Source organism: Pholcus phalangioides, unplaced genomic scaffold, assembly GCF_987345545.1.
Source record: "Pholcus phalangioides strain wild (caught in Gottingen) unplaced genomic scaffold, Ppha-v1.0 ptg000015l_1, whole genome shotgun sequence".
Lineage (NCBI taxonomy): Eukaryota > Metazoa > Arthropoda > Arachnida > Araneae > Pholcidae > Pholcus > Pholcus phalangioides.
Genome location: NW_028301608.1, coordinates 99,880,527 through 99,905,226, shown reverse-complemented (window position 1 = coordinate 99,905,226; position 24,700 = coordinate 99,880,527). Strand labels below are relative to the sequence as shown.

Sequence of the window (24,700 nt, the reverse complement as noted above, 5' to 3'; positions counted from 1 at the left end):
TTATTGCTTTTTTCCCTCCCAAGAAATGCATTCAACCAATCAGATTCGTGTTTAAGCATTTGAATATGTAGTGTTTAAACCAATGTGAAACCACACCCTAATTTTGTAGGCGGTTAAGATACAAAAACAAACTCTAAAATCGAATACAAAGAAATACCTACGCCTGCAGGCTTTCCGATGCGTTATAGGCTTCGTGGTGTCCCTGTAATATCCTTCCTTGCAATAATGGCAGTGACGTCCAGCTGTGTTATGGCGACAGTTGAGGCAAACGCCACCTGACGTGAAGCCTGATAATTTATAAAGCTCCATGTTGAAACGGCAACGCCTTGCGTGTAGATTGCAGTTGCATGCTGAAAGTAAAAAATCGAATTGAGTGATTTTGGTGCAGACTCATTTACACACGGTGTCCTGTAAGTTCGGTTTTTATCTCATCAACCGTTCGTCGTAAAGGTATGGTTATAATTTGAAGAAATGCTCAAAGTGTGTTCGGGAATCACTGTACCAGTCTCAAGAGTGAAAATACAATGTGTCTCGAAATACGTTTAAATCGACGTTGAATCGTCGATTTTTACATTAGATTTTTCATTTTATGGCACCCCGTATTTTTACTCTTGAAACTGCTACAGAGTTATTCCTTAACACATTTTGAGTATTTTTTCAAATAAGAACCATACCTTTACGACGGACGGGTGATGAAATAAAGGCCGAGTTAGAACTTACAGCACACCTTGTATACAGTAACGCACAGTAAATTACAAAATACCTCATCCTTTTGGGACGAGAGATTACAGAATGCTCGTCTAGTCTACCGCGCAGGGCCGTCTTGCCACACATCACCAAACACCAACGCTGGCCATATCTCTGTATAGCAATTTATTGCCATTAAAAAGAGGGTTGAAAATGAAGGCGTTATCTAGCAGTGGCCGCCTCAAGTTCGTTAGGGAAAATATCACCTATATCCTCCCTTGGGTTTGAACCTTCTCGGTGGTAGACGTGCATCTCACCACCACGTCACTCGGGCGCACGGACATAGCCAGGTGCTATTACGGTCTTGAGGGAGGGGGGGGGGATTCATGACAATTTAAAAAGTGTAAGTAAAAGCAGTTGTGGCAGGCCAGTTAGGGCCTCGGTGAATTTATTTGTCCGCGGACTGATGATGCTAATAACCGCTTCACGTACAAGCTGTTGGTGATAAATTTGAATGATCTGTGTTAGACGTATAGGCGATAAATATGGTAGCCATGTTCACACGTTAAAAAAAGGAAGAAAGAGAAAGAAATTAAAGGAAAAAAAGCAATGAGGGTTGGGAAGGAATAGTACAGGCAGTAGGTAATTAGATAAGGGAGTTACAGAGAGATAAGAAATATACAGTAAATTCCTTTTACGCCCTCACCTACGTGTTCTATTTCCTCACTTCCATGTACAGTATATGGAGGTTGAGATATGAAGTGGTGTTAAGTCACACTGAAATTTTTTTTCAAGACAAAGAAATTTGCATTTGAAATTACTAGCAATTATCGTGTTAGGAAATTATATTGTTGCCATCTGTAGGCTTCACTTTGCACCACTTCATTTCTTAGCGAGTGTCAAAACTCTTAGTTATTCTATGTATTTTATATGACTAAGTACACATCACAACCAAATCTGGGCTTGGACTACTTCATTTCTGAACCCTCCATTATTATAGAAGGATTAGTTCTGAAGAAGATGCATTATATGTGGAAAGGGGGGGGGTGTATTGAGGAGAACTTAAGGGGGAAAGCTGGTTAGAGCGGGGGAGGGAACACACGCACATCTTCGTTTCATAGAGTTTTAATAAGGCTTCGCGATGAGGAAAAAAGAGGTTTAAAAAAACAGTCAGCTGGATCGAATTTATTCCACTGGCATTTGGACTCAATATTGCGTCCCTGATCGTAAAGGGGGTTAAGATGGCCCTGACGCTGCATACCTTTTCTGTGATCCTGATCAATGACCTTAAAACTTTCATCATCAATCAATTGCTAAACTGTTGAAACATTGCACATTCATGCGTAAGCATTATCGCGATTTTTGTTAGTATTCCACTAAAAACGTAATCGTTTATGAATGCAACATAATAGAAACCCATGATACCCAAAGCGCGAAAAAATATATTGAATTCAGGCCACCGTAAAGGCCTTTTTTGCACACCAACGCTTATAATAAGTACGGCTCTGTTAAAGAAATTGCGTTTCATGGGTCGAACGAATACTGTACATACAAAAAATCCATTTGTCACCGTCCGTAGCTGTTTTTCGCACCGCCTTCCGCTTCGGTTGCGTCGCCATTTTTCTGAGATGCGGTTGATACCTAAATACAATATCATCGCGGCTCCTGCCGTCCATCATGAAACGCATCCGCGCACGACCCCCTTCAAAGAATGTACCAGTAGTACAAAGGACGCATTTATAACCGTAAAAAAGAAGAGATGTGAAGCCAAGCGGAATCCTCCGACTCCCGAACACAAGCGGGGAACCACAAGATTCAGTTATAAGGGGATATAAAAGAAGCTGACAATATATATAGCATGCATGCATACATACATAGTGAGAAGGGTCATAGTCCCGAACAGAGTAAAAAGAGGGATTTAGGAAACAGGAACCTCGAGCAGATATTTTCATTTTCATGACTTGGGGGACCTCCTACCAAAGTCATACGTGATACATCATCTTATTCATCATGTGACCTCACGCATAGACACTGCGAATAAGAAACGTGCTATCATTCTCATGGTGCTGACAATCATACGATGGATACATCAAAACTTCCCTCCCTCCCCGAGCCACATTAATTTTATTACCCATTTTGATATCGTATCCACATTGTACGTAAAGTAGCCCTCAGAGTGCCTCACAACGTAACAGCAATCTATTATCCTTTTTTTTTGTCTCCCCACTAGTGCTTTCAATTCAAGCTGGAAATCGAAATCCCCCAAGAGCGTGATTGTGAGACGCCATATGGAATAAGTACTTCTTATACGTTAAACTTGGTGCATTTTTCGCATAATTCTCAAATTGTGAAGCAGTGGTCATACAAGGTGCAGTGAAACCAGTATGAATAGCACCGACGTAAATTTATATTGTTATTAGCGGAATGGTCACAAGCAATATGTGTCGTAGAATTTTTGGGTGTCACTAAAGAGCCTTGGGATCGGTAGAGGTGTCACTAGCTGTCTAAAACTCTATTATCATTTGGAAAGGTGCCATGAACGTAACGTTTTGGGAATGCCTGTTATAAACTATCTGAGTGACCTTGCCGCTAATTACTGGGGAACCATCGATCCTAGAGGTAAACCACACTTCCAATCAGAAAAAGTATCCAAATAACGTGTAGACCTCAGGTAGTCATTCGCATTGAAAATGGTTGTATAGTTACTGAAATAAATAAATTAACTTTTTATGAGAACACCCTGTCCTAAAAAAACCCAATTGGAAAGTTGCTACCGTGTCTAACCAAAAAATAGGAACCAAAGAATCAGAAGGCGTCTCCAGATGGAGGTGTAATTGTGGGATCTCTACTTTTTGATTCCAGAAGTTGAAGACTTGTATGGAGATGGAAATTTCATTTGTCATCAAGATTTTACCCGTGTGAATTTCTGCAGCATCGATACAGCTCCTTGGACACGGTCAAAATCTTGATGGCAAATTAAATTTCCATCTCAATACAAGTCTTCAACTTCTGGAACCGCTGATGTACACCCCCATCCAGAGAAATCTTCTGATTCATTATTAAGTATATATAGTGAATTATATCATATTAGTCTTTATTTTTTGGTTCTAGCAGCTGAAGACTTTGTTAGAAGATGGAGGAAGCCCATATCATCAAGAACACGGCAATGTCAATCAAACTGCATCGATACTACGGTGATTTCGTGATATCTGATGATTGTACTTGATGCTGATTTTAACAAGAGATTTTGGAGTCGATATGAAAAAAAATTCTGATCGATCAAATTGCAAATCAGTTGCTATTGGCTATACAGTAGCGAAGATTTGATTCATGGCTGATGTCCGATTCAGATCTGTGCCGAAGACGTATAAATTCAACGTCTTGTTGCATATAATCCATTGGTCAAGGCCAAAGATGTCCACAGTACAATGTAACGATATCAACACGCGTTCCCCCATACTGTCCAAGCAACTACACACAAGTAATTTCGGATTTGGATAAATGTCCTGTTTTTCTACCCGTAATGCAAGGACTGAACTATTCTAAATTCACATCCATTACCAAGTATGGCATACAACACTTATTCGATCAAGCTGATGTAAATTTGCTGGAAAATATTCATGTTACCTTTATAATACGTTTTAAGTCAGATGTCCTAATTTTTTGAAACAAAGAGGAAAAAGTAATATTTGACACTTTAAAAAATATTTAATCTACTTTATGTAATATATATATACCGGGTGATTATAAAAAAACTATCTCGACATATGGGCCCCTAACTATCATACCATTCACAGAAACTGAATGAAATTTTGGCATAAGGTATTTTGAGGTATGCGCTCAAGAATGATATGGAAAACAACAGTGTCACTCTAACAGTTACGGTTACAGTGAGAAAATTTCGAAAATATCAAATGGCAACACCAAGTTTTTTGTATTGGAATGCGATCTCCATCCTGAAAAACACTAAATAGCGTTGGAATGGCACCTGTAGCACGAAAATCCCCGGAGCTAGGCAAGGAAAAAGTAAAAAGGACTTTGCCGTGCACCAGAGCATTAATGTTCGTTTCATTCGTCACACCGAGATCCCAGCCTGATTAGTCCTTCACAAGTTCATGTGGAAAATTTGTGAAACACAATAAAATGCTTTATTATATGCTGCTTCTCTGTCCTTATTGGTTGTCCTCACTTTTAGCCTATCTACCGCCGGTGATTTTCATGCTACAGTTGCCGTTCCAACGCTATTTAGGGTTTTTCACAATGGAGATCACATTCCAATACAAAAAAACTTGGTGTTGCCATTTGATATTTTCGAAATTTTCTCATTGTAACCGTAACTGTTAGAGTGACACTGTTGTTATCTATATCATTCTTGAGCGCATACCTACCTCAAAATACCTTATGCCAAAATTTCATTCAGTTTCTGTGAATGGTATGATAGTTAGGGGCCCATATGTCGGGATAGTTTTTTTATAATCACCCTGTATATATATATATATATATATATATTTTATTTTATTTTTATTATTTTTATTATTATTTTTTTTTTTGCTACGATATTGTTCGAAAAAGAACCTCTCGGAAGAAGAAAATGCAAATTGCAACCATACCTTTAATTTGGGCTTTCCAGTTTGAGCATTTAAGGAACTGCTCGTGCGTAAATTTCTAGTCTGTTCTAATTTTTTGAAAAGGATGTCAGGAAATTTCGCAAAGGAATATGTACGAGGTGCATGTATGGTTAAGTAGTAGTAGTAGTAGTTGATATTGGGGACATACGCAGGGTGGGCGCACAAAGTGCCCGCTTTCAAGGCGATTGAAACTTTTCAAATTTATTATTTAAAAAAAAACTCTGATTTCCTCACATGACGAAATAACCATGTTCCTTCAATTCAAAACGATACTTTACTCAAAATTTGTCATCAATCGAACTTCGGTAAGTCGATAAACACTTTCTTACTAGCCAGACATGGTCTTGTATTATTAAAATACCTCTTCATGTAACTTGAAAATCAAGGTTATATCAAATGGGGGTAAATTCTATAAAAGCTTTTTATATTGTAATATACGTGTTACGGTAAAAGTGATAAATCAGTTATTATGCATACTTGCCAATGGTCTTGGTAAGTTTGATAAATTTATCATTTTCACCGGGGAATATGCATAATACGTATCGTCGCTAGTAAATTTGGTTAAATACTGAAAAATATTATCACTTTTACCGGTGATTATGCATAATAACCAAGTTTCGTTGCTAAATGTAATAAATACCTTAAATTAGTCGCCTTTATCTGTGATTACATATAATACCCTAGAGTAATAGGTGTTCGTTGAGAAAGAGCGACGGGTCATATTCTGGTTAGGAGGAGTGTAATTGGTGAATTTGATAAGTATGAAAAAAATTTCAAATTAGTCTATTATGTGTGATGGGTCATAGTGACGGACTCGCGTTGCGAGGTCCCGGGTTCGAACCCCACCGTCGTTACAGTGGTGGTCGGCTAAAGTTGGTTTTCTATGGTTCCCAACTTCAAGGCGCGAATGCTAGCCAATCTCCCCTTTAAAAAGTCTTGTCACAGAGAGCAACAGACTTACAAACAGTACAAATGTAATTCAATCATAACACATCACTAACTACTGAAATATGGCACTGAAAAATCAAACACAACACTACATATGCAGTTAAATTGTAGGTACACACACAGTTTCACTTCCGGCACTAGGTAGTAAATCGCCCATAGATGGTGATAGGCCTGAGTTGTGCTCGGTTTGAAAGAAAGAAAGTATGTGTGTGATGGATCTAGCCGGACCCCGATATGGTTAATAACAAGTTTTACGATCACGATCGTGCCCCGATATAATGATACAATACACACATGAATTATCATGTACAGTATATCACACAGCACGATTTATCATGTTTATCAACGACGCTTAGGTTATTAAGCATAGTCGCCGGTAAAAGTGATTAATTTAGGGAAATTGATCAAAATTACCAAACTGATCGACAATTATGTATAATAACCGGCTTATTATGTATAATAACCGGCTTATTATGTATAATAACCACATTTACCGTTACAAACTTTTTACAATATTATACAGTCGAGTCCCGTTTTAACGAATACCGTTAGAGCGAAAACCTCGTTTTTGATGAAAACTTTTCTAATCCCCCTAGATATAAGTTTACGTAAGAACAATGCAAAAACCTGGATTTCCTTTATAACGATGTGAGGTTTCTCCGGTCCCTTGGAGTTCGTTATAACGGGATTCGACTGTGTATATAAACTTTTTATAATGTAATATAACTCAGCGTATATATTTTTTTGAAAGCTTTCCATTAACAACAACTGACGGAGATGAAGAGAGAGAGAGAGAGAGAGAGGAATTCTTCAATTTGTTATCACCCACTGTTCAGTATAACTAATGACTGTGAAAATAGAGATTTTTTTTTCGGTAACTATATAAGTGTTACACTCATAAAAAAACCCAATCTTTGAAACACATTAATCTAAAAGAAACTTCTCTCTCTCGTAGAACTTCTTATCTCATCTGAAAGGAGGCAATAAGAAATTCTGTGTGAATGTGTCACCTCTTAATCGATACTTAGTCATTCCCATTCTTTTCCAAACGTTTTTCAAGTGTTCTCGTAACTCATCACAATTCGGCTACTGACGGGCAACGCCATCGATGGCATGAGAGGTGCTGCTCTTGGTAAATGTCATTGAAGTTGGAAAGATTGATGTCTATGAAGCCAATCAAATCATACGCCTGATAATACCTCCTTTTTTTTTTTCATGTCGATCTGGATATTGGGAATGTTTATGAAGGACACTCACTGTAAATGGAGAAAAAGAGAGAGACGCAATTTCTCTCTCTCAGTAATATAAATTAAGTTATTATAGTAAAAAAAGAGGCAAAAAAGAACCACCAGAACAAGATGTCACTCCACCCAAATCGATCTGTCATCGCCAAAGATTCGTATATATATATATATATATATATATATATTTTCTAATGGGCAGGGCACCCGGAACTCGATTTATGCATTATATTGGAGTAATGGGATAAACGATTCAAGCTTATCTTCCAAGTGATGACAGTTGACATTAAAACTCTCATACGAGATTTCAGTCAAGTCTAGACTTCATGCATACGAAGTACGCATGCGAAATTCGTAATTGGTCATTCAGATACCGAATTTTTCGGCAGTTATGTGACCATTAGTTGCCCATAAATTACGGCGCCGATGTGAAAAATTAGTGATTCGGATCCCTATGATTCGTTGTGTGGTTTGTGAATCATTTCTCTTCAATCAAAAAAAAAAGCTACGGTTCTATGATTGATTATAATATTTTAAATTTTTATTTACAGGAATTTCCAAGGAAAATTTCGTTTCGAGTAACTCCTTTACGCTTAAAGGGGGTCAAGGGGTCATTCAAGTATTACGTCAGCATCGGGGGGGGGGTGGTTTCGGATTTGCTGACTTTTGATGGCAAGGGGGGGGGGGTTGAAGGTTGTTTACGTCATCAACCACCCTATTTGAAGATATGAAATATTCTAAACTGCTGACGAAATTTTGCTGACAAGTTGGGGAGGGGGGGGGGTCAGTGTTTTGCTGACTTTTGCTGACAAGGGGGGGAGGGGGTCAAAAATGGCTAAAAATCTGCTTACGTAATACTTGAATGGCCCCAAACAGTTATAGCGAGAGACAATTTTGGCCAAGTTTGGCTAGAGGCAATGACTGAAACGGTCAGTCGGCGATAGAGCCAAGACCGTGTTCAGTTTGTTGGGTTTCAATATCTAATAGCTTTTTAATTCATGTACCACGTAAAGTAATACGTGACTTGTAATCCCATTAGATGAAAACAAATCGAAAGTAGCCAAAAGGTACCTAATTCCCATACATATTATTACAATATTGGGGAAACTATAGAAATTTTAAAGAGTTCACTACGTTTGATTCTACGAAACCCCGAAAAACCCTCCAGGGTACCGCGGAACACCAGTTGGAAAATCTAAAAATCTATGTTCTAATACAGTCGACGCTTGTTATAACGACCATGTGCTATTGCGACCGTTCTATTATAACAACGAGTACGATAAGTTCCACATTTTCCTCTGTTCATCGTGTAATATTTTTCATCCAATATAAAAACTTACAAAGACCATTCAATCCAATACAACGTCCGAACTCAATTCAGTTTCACCTCTTCTTTTTTGCAAATATTTATACAAAATCTGTTTTCTCTTAGCCAAAATTGTGTTCAACCGTGACCCTTGATATTGAAAAATTCGGTGAATAAGTATGTGTATGCAATGAATTATTACAATTTTTCATTTTCCAATTTGATGAGTTTTCGCTGCAACCGCTTGCATTGTAACAAAATGAATAATACAATTTTTTATTCCGTCTGTATGAATGTAATGTCTGAGTATGAATTCTCTGAAAACCGGGTTGTTGACCTTTTGTGTTCCCCCTGACCCTTAGTACCAATAAGACGAAGGTCAGGGACTCTTTTTGGCGATAAAATGAAGGCACCATACTCAGCACATAATAATGTAAAAACAATAAGTTTATTTTTTTTCTCCTCAAATTTCATGGACCCCCCCCCCCGGTTAATAAACACTGGCTTAGAAAACTATTTTTTTCAACCGTTCGATATAATGACCTCCCCATATAACGTCAGTTTTCCACGGAACGTGGAGTGTTGTTATAAAAAGCGTCGACTCTATATTAATCTGTTACCTGATATTGTGGAGTTGTGTCCTGCACACCTTAAATCCAGTCATGCATGCATGTGTGTGTGTACGTAAAATGACCGTAGTGTGACAAAAAATGATTAAATGTCATTTATGGACAGTCTGTGTTTGTTTTTGCAGTCTTGTTTTACAATTTCACAAAGTTTAAAGTCGGTCAGCTCTCCTGTCAAAGTTAGGACCAACTTCTACATCCTTGAATAACATTTGCATCCTCCCCCTCCCCCAACACCAAAGATTTAGAATAAAACTGTAATGTCGCGAACTATCTCGTGACGATGGCGTTGGAATGATAACTCTGAAAAATTTAAGCAATATGGAATAACAAACTATTAAATATTCACGATATTTGTGGCGATGCATTCTCTTCCCCTCCCCCCCCCCATTCCCAAATCATTATAAATTCCACAAATACCTCAAGAAATAAGTACATAAATGAGTAGTCAAATCTCCAATGTTGTGCAATAACAATATGGAAACTGCAGGAGAGAGAGAAGAAGCTCAGTTCATACCCTCCGCTGAGTTAAACGTAAATGTTTTTTCTTATACTTCTTCTTTGTGGCCACCATCATCTTGTTCTTTTTTACCTGAGACATCAATCTCTCAGCAGCCGTCTCAAGTGGAAAAGAAGAGGGGGGAGGGGGAATGTATAATATATATTCACGCACGTATGTATGTATGCATGGCCCGTAGCGCCGCAATTCGCTTTGGGATCGCAGTCGACTCCGCTGGGGGTCTGCCGGATCCTCTGTAATGACCCTTCCCGAGGTGCGAACTCTTCAGCAGGTTGAACGAGTGTCAGTTCTCACACCGGGATCTTTTAAAAAGGTGAACGATGATGATGATGATGGCTGTGGTTTAAAATCGCGGTGTATGTCCCAACTTGGCCTAGCCCATAACCCATGACCCACGAAGAAAAATGTGAAAATGCATGAAATAAAAAAAAATATATTTTTTTTTTAGAGAAGAAACAAGACCGATGGAACGTCAGACATTTTTTTTTTTTTTTTTTTTTTTTTGAGCCGCACAATTGTATTATGGGCTGCAGCGTAAATTTTCCTTTCTAATTTACTTCTATATTTTTTTATTTCCACAGTAATACCTACAACACAAAAATAACGTGTGGGCGGATGGACGGGTCGTAAAAAAAAATCGTAAGGTGGAAAGGGTTAACGAGAAGGCTTGGCTTCATCTAACGTGTCAATCTCCGCTTGTTACGACTACAACAGAAACTTAACCACAAAAAATAAATAAATAAAATAAAACGATTTCTTCGCCACTGGTTTAAGCTTGAATCTTGAAGGTACTATTCAAGTACCCGTAACAAAATACGAAGTTTTTAAGGCGGTGACCGTGTTCTAGCAGCTTTAAGAAGACATTAAAGTTGATAGATTAAGGTGTTCCGAAACAGGAAACAGCTTAACCCTTAACGTTTAAGGGCCGTAAAACTCGACAGTACATCTTCGGCTTTTCTTTTATGGGGGGCCAACATGTTAGAGAAAGGCATAATTCTTCTGAGTTTTTTAGCTTTTAAGAAACAAAAATTATTTCTTATTTATCGTGTTTATATCAAATCGTGTTGCTCCATGTGGGTCCGAATGTGTTCGGACGAGTTTTCAAAAAATTGCGTAATCGCAATATAGAGCTTGCTGGCTTGTATTTGTTTGTATTTGTATTTGTATTAAGTATCAATAACCATTTCTGATTATTGAAATTGGTGAAACGAATGGAAAAAAATATCCCACCTGTTGTGTCTTAAAGGGTATGTCCGAAGTGGGGGTGGGGGGGGTCCCTCAAACTAATGAATATTTTTGTTGATGTGTAGTGACAAGATTTTCCATTTATGGATGGTTTGACGTATAGTGATGAGCAAACTACGGCCCACAGGCCAGATGCGGCCCGCTTTTAGAGGTTCTATTCTGCCCACTGCATCTTTCAAAATAATTGCATAGAAAATTTCTATACTATTATTGAACATTTAATGTTCAATTTCAGTATTTCAATAAAAAATCATTTTGAGAGTGTTCTTTTTTTGCGTATGAAAGGTATAATTATACTAATTTAAACGGGGGGGGGGGCGCAAATTGACTTAAAAACTTTTGCATATGCAAAGAATGGAAAACACGTAATAAGTATGAAATTTCTAACTGGAAGTATTCCTGTAAGATCAACGGTGCTCCAGTAAAATGCGGCTAGGGGGAATTAATCACCCTATACAGTAAAAATTATATCAAATAACAAAGATTTCCAGTGAAAAATATGTCTTCCCATCAACATACATACAATAAGAATCACCTCTCCCCCCCCCCCCCCCATTAGGCCAAGGTATTTGATGGAACCCCTGAGACGTTTAGCTTCTCTTATACCGTAAACTGGGGTTACTTGGGTGATTCCAGTTCTATCCGCAAGTGTGAGCTTCCATGATCAAAAATTGTGCATAAATTTCTCATAATTATCCCGTTTGCTTTTATCATGACGTGTGCTTTAAGGTTTCGTGAAAACTTCGCAAAAAAAAACATTGTTTTTAATGCTTAGTAGTATGGCTGTGCTTACAGTGGTTACCTCTTACAAATACTTATTGTTTCAACTATGGATGATAATTAATCTAATTTTTTATAACATGGGATGCGCGTTCATTTGAAACAAAATCATTCACGTCTAACACCATCCGGTCAACACAAAGTTAATGCATGGCAACACTAAATTCCTTATCGCTCAGATCACTTATTCGCGTTTAAGTGGGACTGAAGAGGTGGGGACTTTTTCTAACACCGAGATTTGGAAAATAAATTTTTAATAAAAGTAACACTTTTGTTCCAACGCTCAAAATATCCAAGTGTTCCGATTATGGCCTCTGAAATTTACAATTAAACTCAAAACTATGTTAAAATGGGCACTTATAGCAGGAAAAGTTGAAAAAAGGCATTTTTCACCAAAACGTATGAAAATAATCAAAAAAGGAATTTATGGCATTTCGCTTGAGCTTCCGGGCTCTAATAATAAGTTACAAAGCACAATTATCTTCCCATAAACAAATAACTAAAAACATTATGGCTCTCTTTCTTTCTTTCTCTCTCTCTCTACCGTTCTCTCTAATTCTTTCTCTCTCTCTCTCTCTCTCTCTCTACCGCTCTTTCTATCTCTCTCTACCGTTTTCTCTCTCTCTCTCTCTCTCTACCGTTTTCTCTCTCTCTCTCTCTCTCTCTCTCTAGTGGTGCGACTTTTAATTTAAAAAAAAGTTAATTTGTAAGAGATAAGGGAGATGATACAAAAAAATGTGTCCGATAGTTTTCATCTTGCATCCGTAATGTAAGTCAAAAAAATGTTTAAATACAGCGGAACCTCCCATAACGGGCACTCTCCATTAGCGGACACTTCCCGTTAAAGGATACTTTTTTTGAGGTACATCGATGGACCCGACAGTGTATTTTACTATCCCTTAACGGACACTCCTAGTTAGCGGAAAAACCTCTTCAGACCCGAGGGTGTCCGTTATCGAGAGTTAATAGGATTTATCCCCCGGGCATCTGAGTTAGAGGTAGTTAGTCTTATATTCAGGATATTGCTGTGGCCGTAAACGATTTTCGCACCACACCGCGAAATATCCAGACCTGGCCCAAGACAGAATTAAAAAATAAAATCAAAGTAATTTCTTAGGCCCTTATATGTACATAAATTGTGTTCAAGAGCCCCAAAAAAAACTTAAACCATGGAACGAGCTAATTGATACAGTCCCCATGTGTCCCACGTCAATCATTATCTCAACAGTTAATTTGCGGGTTTTTAATCCCTCTCCGTAACCGGTAGCCATGATAACCACTCACAATTATATTGATAACCATACTGATCTCATTAGGGCTTTTAACACTTCTGAAAACATACCTTAATTATTCATTCATTCACCTTACCTTTAAGAAAGCCTTACGAATTATTACCACTGACAATCATCGGATACAATCATTATAACATGTGACTAGTCCAACAACTTTACGACGGCCATAATAACAATAATGGCGTTTAATTGTGCTATTAGGTCATTGAGAGGAAAGATAGAGACAAAAATTTTCTGGTCCATCAATGTCGTGGATGCATATGCAGCACGTTCGCAACCACTCTTGGGTGTTGTCATATCGCATGGGAAAAAAATGTTTCTCTCGAGACGTCTACGGAGATAAGACGCGTCTTTAAAAGAAATAAGGTTCAAAGATATTTATACCATTTAACTTTGTCTGGTGCCACGTGGTCACGTTTCACAGCCTGTGGTGTGACTGGATTTCTAATAATCAAATTAAGGCTGGTCGATCGAGTATTCCGATCTCGCCCCTGTAAAAAAAAAATGGAAGGGATCGTTCGTCGTGTGGTCGGTCATACAAAAAAAAAAAAGCTACAAAAATGGTTTGTGTGTCTTTTAATGATATGCCGCCGTAGAGTTTTTCGCCTCTTTCGTTGCATAAATGCATGTGATGTTGCACTGAACAAACTTTATCGCCGACCGACCGGCGGCAGTGTCTAATAACTGGACCAAAAAAAATCTATTAGCAAAAAGAAAATTTTTTTTTTTTAGATTATTTTGTTATATGGCAGCTGAATATAGTCCCGGTCTTAAAATACGACAAGGGTTCGATCTATTGTGGTTCTTGATGTTTTCTCGGATAACAATCATTATTCTGACATCATTAAACGTTGACTTTCTCCGGTGTTAATGATCAGTTCGCAGTTCTAGTATAACAGAAAAAGTTATTCGTATAACTTCATAATCACGTAAAAAAAAAATCTTCTGAGACTTTATGAGCCTTATCAGTAATATTCTCCATAAAACTGAGAGATTGATTTAGTCGAGATCGTATAGTAGCCTATAGATCTGTGCCATTTCTTTTAGCTCTTTATATAGTTGAAATCGGAATAGTGTATACAGAATTGAAAAGTCTAGTGAATATTGCAGTGTCTTGAATGTCTGGTGAATAACTAACTCATCAGATGGTCTTATAAAAGCTGAATAACATTCTTGACGGCCGTATACAGTAACAGCTGAATATTCGAGGTTAACAAAAAAATATTCATAAAATCTATTTAGATTTACCAGTATTAAATTTTTTGGTGAGGTGGAATTTTTGCATTTAATCTCTACGAGTATTCACCACTATAAAATTTACGTAGCAGCAACTATAAGGTGTGACTTAGAAAGGGAGGGATCTGTCAAATCCTTGGTCTAATGGGGGTCCTTGACTGTACAGTATGTATTCTCGTTAATGAGACATTAGAGTAGACATATATCTTTTTTATGATATTGTTTCACCATTTGAGATGCATGAAGATGCTCGCATACCCCCAGAAATGCGTACACAAAACTTGCACCAAAGCCGCGCAAAAAAGACTCTCTCACTCTTCCTTACCGCGTACCATTAAAAATGTGTGTGCATGGTGTACTTTTCTAATTGTTTTACGTGTGTTCTCCACTGGTACTTGTTAATTTTTCACGTACCCCAGAATAGACTGTCCGTATCTCCAATTAGGTACCACCGTTTGGGAACCACTATTCTCAACCTCGGGGCCAATCTGACCCTTTCAAGAATTTTTTTTCAATCCGCAATTTAGTAAAAAAAAAAAATAAGTCACAATAATATCAAATTCCATACTTTATGCGAAATCCATACCCAGACTTGTCGCACCGGAGCTTGGTGCTGCAGATGTGTCTAGCTCGAGGTGATGCTTACTTCGGTTCACTTAGCTACTAGATTGCACAAATACGCCCAATAGTAATAAATATCTACTTCTGATAGTCAAAAAATCAACATTCTTATGGATGCATAAATAGTCAGAAATTTTCAGAATTCATTCTAATTTTTACTATTTCACCGTTGGATTTTTATAAATTTATTTGAATGATGATACAGTAAAACTCCTCTTAACGGGCACCCTTCAGATGCGGTCACCCCCTCTTTTACGGATACATTTTTTTTGTCCCACCGGTGTCTACAAAAGAGAGGTTTCATTGTATTCATAAAAGAGCAATAATTTAAGCCCAATAAGCAATCTCAGTATATAACAATGAATGAATTTCAATTGAAACTATAACTAGTTTCTTGATAACAGTTTTTTCCCTTGTGTTATCTAAAAAGCCTTAAAAAAGCACGATTCTTGTTAGCATCCATTACTCATTCTTATCAACATACAATACTATCGCTCAAGATAATTCAAAAACTGCTTATCCCGAGATCACGAACCATCAGAATTAAGACATGTAAAAACTCATTTCCTTAATTATAGGTACTTTTATACATGTAATTAAAGTCTAACTCGAGGCCAGCCATTAACTCTCACGGTCTAAGTCAAGGCCCACGGACTATCATAATGGTAACTTGGATGGACAGCGTGTATTTAGGGGTTACAGTACCGCAGTAACGTACGCACCTGCCCGTATGTTACGCCTATATTCTTAACATATACGTGTGTATATATATATATATATTTAAAGCCCTTAATGAGAGATGATTCCAAAAATTCCACGTTTCTCAAGAAGGTCTCGTAAGAAAAATAAAATTCTCATTATCTTCAAGGTCCTTTTCTTGCAGTTCCAGGATAATGTAGGTCGTAAGCTGTTTGTGTTTGGCCCTCACTTGTGATTCTTTAAAATGCCAATTTTCTTTATATATTTTTTTTGCACTTTTGCCTTCTCTCTTCCTTCATTTCCTTCTCTTTCATTCATTCTACTCATAAACGCATTCTTCTTGTTTCACATAAGCATAACACACCCAACTCTCAGTCAGCCTTTCTTTAAAAAAAAAACCCTCACAAGAAAACCATTCGGGCAAGCTTTCTTTTCTAACCTCGACCATTTTTCTGGCACCTCCCTGCTATTAATCCCTCAACAGTTTATGCGAAAAGAACTCTCTCTCTAACTCTGTCTCTCTAGTGGCCTGGTGCTATCTTTTTAGAAAATCAAGACACGAGGCTTCCAGCCATCATGGAAGCTTTTACACGAATCTCGTGAAAGAAAAGCCCGATATAGAATTCACGTAATTTCATTTTATTTTTTTTCGCACAGCGTCTGTACTAGAGTATTTCCGCAATTGATCTCTTCAGAGAGGCTCTCATTCTCTCGCTACTGATGCATTATGGATGGATGTGGCCGTTACTGTCAGTCTGGTATCAAGACCTCTGGTTGAGCAAGGAAGCTGAAATAACATTGCCATAGGCCGGACGGGAAAAGTGGAGTGAGGTCTAGTCACTGAATGGTTAGCCTAGTGCTCTCGAGTTTGAAACGGTGGGGCGGTGCTGGATATATGTTTAAACAGCAGAGGAAAAAGAAATGGCATCCCTTAAATTTCTCACTAGATGATCAATAGAATGGCCTCACAGAGTGTGTCTGAAGGTTTTTTTTTTCTTCTATTTTTGTTGTTGTTTTTGGAAATATGGTTACTTCACAGACGTTTAAACAAGGTTATTCACGTTTTTGGTGACGAGAATAGGTTATTGCAGCCGTTTGCCGTTCTTTTTTGAAATCGGTTTGATGATGGAGAGACTGGCTTGAAGTGTTCTTTTCAATTAGCCTCTTGGGGATGTTTCAATGGTGTTAACGATTGATATCATGATGTAAATCCATTGGAACACTTTTTTCTCTAGCAAAAACTTGATTCTAAAAGTAATTTTCACACTCAAGAACGGATATAATATAACGAATATTCAGAAAGCTTTTCAACCTTTTTCCAGTCGAGAGCACAGTCTATGAGCACCCATATGGAATCTAACGGATATTCTACCTCAAATCAGCAGAATAACGATCCTTAAATTCAACTTTTACGAGATATTTAATTACAGGGATCATAAATGAATTTCCCCCTTCCCGTGTGTGTGTTTTATTATGGGGGGGGGGGGGGGATTGCAATCAGAATTTTACAAGATGCGTAGGTGGGACATGGCCACAAAAAAGGTTGAGAAACACTCTTCTAGAATCAAAACTGTTTCGTTTTCAAGTACTGAAAATATGCTAATTTTACATATAAAATTGGTAGTATAATTTTTTTTCGCAAAAATTATTCATATGAAATAACATTTATTTTTTTTGTAATAACATTTAAATAGCATTTATTTATTTTATTTTAAATTTGATTTTATACAGTTTAATTAATTTTTATTTTAGTTTATTTTTCTTACAAGACCTTCAGAAACGTGGAATTTTTGGAATCATTTCTCATTATAAGGGGCTTTAAATATATATGAATCTATATATATAAAATTGATTTTCTGTGTGTCTGTGTGTGTGTGTATGTTCTCTATACAAATCTACAATTTTAGATCGATCGTCGCCAAATTTTGCATATATACCAAATGGGACCCGACTTGAACGATAGGCTACTTTAAAATTTCGTCAGCCCAGGGCAAATGCCCCAAATGGGCAAAAAACTGTCGGGCAACAATGGTTTCTCGGCCTCAACAATCACTTTCCGAACGTTTACTTTGGTTACCGTGGTTCCCTAGCAATGCGTTTCAGACGTGTATATGCCTTTACAATGGTTTGTCACTTCTTCAACGCTGCCAGTGTATATGTATAACAGTCCATGCCTTTATAATGGTTTGCCACTTTTTTCAATAGTCGTCAGAATCATCATCAGCATCACTTTGAAGGTCAGACAAAGGATGATCCTCATAGATATCAGTGTTTAAAATTGCAGATTTTACTGCATAAATGCGGAAATTTTTACTGGGAATTTACTGCCACATCAATAATTTTAAAAATTGTATTGAATTCTCGATTTTTGAAATATTGAGTTCGCTTAGAGATATACGAAGCCCAGGAGATTAAATATGAAGTAATTAGCCGGACCTACTTTTGAGTTGGATATATCATCATAATAACATTGATTTAAACTTTTTATTTATATCTTCTCAAGCATGAAAATTAATGTCTCCGTATAGTCTTTTGATATTCAAACTGCATAAATTCAAGTAGAGTAAGATATTTTAAAATTAATTATGGGCCCGTAAAAAGTACATCGAAAAAATTCCACAGCTTTAATTAAGCATTTTTGGAAGCTGAAACTGGCAGATGGATAACTTTAAGTTCGGGGAGGGGGGGGGGTCGAAATACTGAGCGACCCTTAAAAATGGGGGAAAACATATATATATATTCATTTCTACGCTTCTTTAAATCTAGATTTGTTTATTTCATGAAGTCGTCATATTGGTTAACTTGGACACGGCTTGCATGTCCCTCAAAGAAAGAGGGAGATATCACGTGATCCAAAAAGCCTCATTCAAGAAAACCCGGGCAGCGCCGGGTATTATAGCTAGTCTTCTATATATATAAAATTCATTTTCTGTGTGTGTGTCTGTGTGTGTGTATGTTCTCTATACAAATCTACAATTTTAGATCGATCGTCGCCAAATTTTGCATATATACCAAATGGGACCCGACTTGAACGATAGGCTACTTTAAAATTTCGTCAGCCCAGGGCAAATGCCCCAAATGGGCAAAAAACTGTCGGGCAACAATGGTTTCTCGGCCTCAACAATCACTTTCCGAACGTTTACTTTGGTTACCGTGGTTCCCTAGCGATGAGTTTCAGACGTGTTTATGTCTTTACAATGGTTTGTCACTTCTTTAATGCTGCCAGTTATGTATAATAGTTTATGCCTTTATAATGGTTTGCCACATTTTCAATACTCTCAGTAATGAGGCTTTTTGAATAGACGTCATAATCATCACTTTGAGGGTCAGGAAAAGGGTGATCCTCATACAAATCAGTATTAAAATTGCCGATTTAACTGCATAAATACGGAAATTTACTGGGAGGGGGGTTTCCTGCCACATCAATAATTTTAAAAATTAAATTGAATTCTCGATTTTTGAAATATTGAATTCACTTGTAGATACGAAGCCCAGAAAATTAAAAATATTAATAATTTGCCGGATTTCCTTTTGAGTTGGATATCCATGTAATAACATTGATTTAAACTTTTTATTTATATCTTCTCAGTCATGAAAATTAATGTCTCCGTATTGTCTTTTGATATTTATTTGCATAAATTCATATAGTTTAGGATGTTTTTAAAATTAGTTATGGGTCCCGTAAAGTGCATCGAAAAAATTCCACAGCTTTAATTAAGCATTTTTGGAAGCTGAAACAGGCAGAAATAGATAACTTGAAGTTCAAGGGGAGGGAATCGAAATACTTAACACCCATAAAAAAGTGGGGGGGACTATTCATTTCTACGTTTCTTTAGATTTGCTTATTTCATGAGTCGCGCAGGACGTCGCCATATTGGTTACCTTTAGACACGGTTTGCATGTCCCTCAAAGAAAGAGGGAGATATCGCATGATCCAAAAAGCCTCATTGAAGAAAACCCGGGCAGCGCCGGGTATTGTAGCTAGTACTATATAAATTAAGAATATAGGCGTAACACATATGGGCAGGTGCGTACGTTACTATGGTACTGTAACTCATAAATACACGTTGTCTATCTAAGTTACAATTGTAATGGTCCGTGGACCTTGACTTAGACCGTGAGTTAATGGCTGGTATTAGAGTTAATAGCTGGCTTCGAGTTAGACTAACTATTTGTATAAAAGTACCTATAATTAAGGAAATGCGTTTTTACACATGTCTTAGTTAAAATATCTAAATCAAAAGTACATTTGTTTTATCTAAAATGAACTTTTTTTAAAAAAAAAGAGGCAGGTCCCCCTGAAGACCCGCAGTCGCCACAGAGATCATAAATGAATTGATTCATGTAAAAAGGGTCACACCCATTAGTGAAAACTAATTTTTGGAAAAAAAAAACTGTTCAAGACTAGGCTTTCCCGCATAAAATTTTGAAACTTTATTTATTATCAATTATATTTGACCAGGCACCACAAAATGGTGTCTTTTTGGTGTACAACATGTAAAATCATGTACTGAAGTGGAAAAAGTAAAATAGTAAATTTTACGAAAAATAGACTCATGCCCTTTTTGCATAAAACGATTCAAATACATGGTAAGAATGAAAACGAACCTAAGCATCAAGCACTCTTGGGTATTCAAGGGAGCACCACAAAGCATTGGTTGAAGCAGGCTGATTTCAAAAAGAGGAAGGAATAGGTTTAATTGATTCGCCTGTTTTTCTCGCAATGGGGTATACACGAGGCAGTGTCCAGGGCCCACAAAATTTTCGAGGGACATGCTAATGCCAAAAGTGGCTTCTTCTTTCGATAGTCTAATTTTTACTGATATTTTTAGCTTTTGATCGTTTTGGTGATGGGGCACGGGCACTTCATGCCTTTCCTCCTGCGTATGCCTCTGCCTCAAAGAATGCTGTATATAAAGTGTCCCCCAAAAAAGTCGTGTTTGCCCAGGGCCTCAACTTATGAGGAGCAAGCAGGTACTCGCCTAATGGCACAAAACGAGATTTCAACGCAACCCTGTTGGTCGGCAGCTGAATTTCAGCAAACACCGGCATCTACAGATAATGTTTTAGGAATAGTTTTATTAATCGTTGCTTTCGAAAAGAGTGTTTAATTATGAAATGAAAAAGTATGCTATGTGTGGTGCAAATATTGGACAAGGAAAAGTCAACAGTTTTCACGCGTTAATTTACTCCACGTGTTATTGCAGACGAAAAATTCAGTAGTATATACATATGTATTTATTATTTATTTATGATAATTTAAGCTGCTTTAGATCTTATCTCATTAACCACAAAATAAATAAAATGAGCACGCTATGACAAAATGCGTCGTAAATTTTAAATGTATGTAGACGTATATCAAATTGATTCATTTCTGGAAGTTGCTCTCTTGAGATCGGAAAATTCGTATCTCAAAGCACACTTTCCCATATGAAATGAATAAGATCTGATTAATTCACTCCTCATCCGCCCAAAAAAACGTATAAAAATATACAGTGGATCCCGCTAATAGCGTTTTTCAAAAAACTGTCATGATAAAACGTTGTAAGCGGGAAAACGCTTTAAACGGGAAATGCACATGAGAATTATAGTAAGAGTTTAGCTCAAGCAAATAAGTCGTACCAAGCGGGAAAACATTCTAATTGGGACGTTATGAAAGGAATCCACTGTATTAGCTAGGACTGGTAGATTTTAGTGCTTTTTTGCACTTTGAACGAACTTTCCGGGAAAGAGGGAATCATGACCCTCCCCTATGAGAAAATTCTGCGTACGCCTACGAAAGCCAAGCACAACATACTACGTAAGAACTTGAGTGTAAAAGTTTTCAACAACACGTTGAACACTATGACGTTGAACACAGTAACGCGTTCAACACTAAATAAGAGTATTTTGACTCAAAGAACAAATACAGTACTCAGTGCAGTACGACAACACTGTTAGTTTCAAACATAGACGTAAGATTAACTTATGTCTATGATTATATTATGTTTTGATTATATTATACCTATGGTTTCAAATTACTGTAAGCCTGTGCTTTCGCATATTTTTAAACTACACCCCCCCCCCTCCTCCTCCTCCTACCATTTAGTATTCACACTGATGAATCAAATATTCGGTCGGAAATCCGACCTATTTTATTTTCCAAATTGCTTTGCTCATAAATTTCACTACTCAAAGCTCACGACACGGGAACATTTTCTGCTCGTTACTTGCATTATCCGCGAATCGGAAATGTTAACTCGCAATGCTCGTTAGTCGGGGAAATTTACACCGAACGTTTTATTTCTTGTGGCTTCTTGCATTACTCGCACATGTCAGAACATTTTCTGCTAGTACAGTCAAATCCCGTTTTAACGAATACCGTTATAGCGAAAATCTCGTTTTAACGAACACTTTTCTAATCCCCCAAATAAGTTTACATAGGAGCAATGCTAGGTAACCTGTAATTCCTTTATAACGAAATTTAGTTTTAACGAAGTGATTACTCCGGTCTCTAGGCGTTAACGGGATTCGACTGTATTACGCGCATGTCGAAGCATTTTTGTCCGATGTTCCCTGCTAGTAGCTTACACTACTTCGCAAGTAGAGACAGTCTCAAGTCACAGCATTTTTATCGAACATTTTCTGCTTGTAAATTGTAGTATTACTCGCGCTGTCTGAACATTTTTATTGAAAAATATTTGCTCTCAACTCCTACTGCTCGCATATCGGAACATTTGTACTGAACATTTTCTACCAGTGACTTGCACTATTCGCAAGAAGTGACGCTCTCAGGTCACAGCATTTTTATCAACATTTTCTGCTCGTAACTTGCATCATTCGCATGTCGGAACATTCTTACTGGACATTTTTTTTTTCTCTGGACTTGGACTGTCCCGACCAGTCGATCCAACTGTATTCCACAAAAATTACCTAAATAACCGTAAGAGTTATTAATGCTGTTGTATTATTCCAAAAATTATCTTGACTATATCGAGAGCCTGCCGCTGGCAGACCAAGACCGCAAGAGAAGAAAAATAAATAAAACTTTACATGCATGTATATGTATACTCATACATGTGTTCGCGGCATGGTTTGATGTCACAGACCGGATCCGTAAGGATTGGTAATCAGCATATTTTAATAAACATTAGCGTAATCCATCAAAAAAAGACTATTTCGGAGCCTCATTTCCGAATACTCATTTTTATAGAAAGAAAAAAAAAACATGAATAACCCTTGCATGTGAAAAAACATGTTAGTTGAGGACGTCCTCATGTTCTCACTTCCTTGAATTTGCTGGAGTTGGAGAATAAAAACCTTATATAATTAAGAAAAATTCAATCTCTCTCTATTTGAATTACAGTATAGTAAATAAAAATTGACTTGACCTAATCAGATGCAGTCAAACTCGGTTATAACGTCTTCGGCTGCAATGATACCTTGTTATAACGTCTTTTCTGATCCCCACGGAGAATAATGCCAATGAATTTCACTTACAACGTCGATGAAAATGGCATGAACTCGGATATAACGACACATTTTTCGTTGTTTTATGGCGTTTTCGATTACCTAAATGGATTTTTTTTTCCAAGAAGTTTGTTGCTCCGACTTACTCCCAATTAACATGACTCGTATATACGAGACATGACTAGTCGAACTAAACGAGTATTTCCCCATAACTTCTTCCCTTCCCACTTTTTTAATCACAAAAATGTCCTGTTTTCCCTGCTTTGAACGAACTTCACTTTAATTACACTTATATAATCTGCACTAGTCAGAGATGAAGGTATTTTGCATAATTTGTGAATTGTAAAAATAACTATAACTATAAATATTCATCTCATTTATTGACCATGTTAATTTTTTTCCCCCGTGAAATACATTTCAAATCACTGCACACTTTCTAGGTATTTACTGCATTTCTCGCGAAAGGGATATTCATTAACCATATTTGGCGATTTCTCTGATAGTTGGTTAATATTTTTTATGAGAATAGCTGATATCTCATATTAATGACCCCATATTTCCCATTTTCTCTCGATTAAATATGGTCGCCCTAATCATAATGGCCTAATGGCATAGTAAATTAACATGGCCAATAAATGAGATGAATATTTAGTCATATTTATTTTTCGTCAAAAAAGATCTCGAAAACGACAACATCGGTTGTAACGACACTACTCAGTTATAACGAATAAAATTCACGGAATCTTCGATATCACTATAACCGAGTTTAACTGTATGTTTAGATTGGATATCGATGTTGCAATCGGGAAAAAAAGGTATATTTGAAGTCGATTATAAGCGGAAAATCATATATTTGTAGAAAATATTGATGTCTATTATTACTCACGAAAAATTTCTCTGAATTCTTGTGAAAATACATATTCAAAATAAAATTCTCCTATGTAATATGGATTTCACTATCATTAAACATGGATGTTTATGGGTTTATGAGGAATTTCAGTGATTATTTTTCGGAATTCTTTCCACGGTTGAATAGAGAAAAATAGACTTTTTTTCTCCTTATAATGACTTTATAATGATGACATCATCATAACTTCTTTAATATGATAGCAGTTTTTTGCCCTCACTATCTTGCAAAATTGTACGAATATAAGCAGAGAGCCGTAATGGTTAGTTACCTGGCGAAAGATGTCGGGTTCGATAGACAACAATAGTCTGTTGTTGTCTATTATTCTCCGGGATTGTTGTAGCTAGACACGGAATGTATGATTTCAAAATAATGAGTGTAGAGATACACACGCGTAAACGAATGAGTGTTATTGAATGAAGAGGGAAAGCATACCCAAAAACATGAGGATGCATGGTTTTGATTTGATGGTGTGTTGAAGTATCTAAGGGTGAGATTGGCGTGAGAGGCACTGC

At 37.1% G+C, this 24,700-nt stretch overlaps 1 protein-coding gene across 1 annotated transcript in view; it reads right to left on the bottom strand.

Moving 5' to 3' along the window:
• The window catches only part of LOC149077190 (netrin-1-like), an 80,286-nt gene that overhangs the window by 18,252 nt on the left and 37,334 nt on the right, over positions 1-24,700 (bottom strand). Inside the window, exon 2 of the mRNA XM_089244934.1 lies at positions 162-350. Within this exon, the coding sequence (XP_089101060.1) occupies positions 162-350 (189 nt within the window). The remainder of the gene's footprint in view (positions 1-161; positions 351-24,700) is intronic.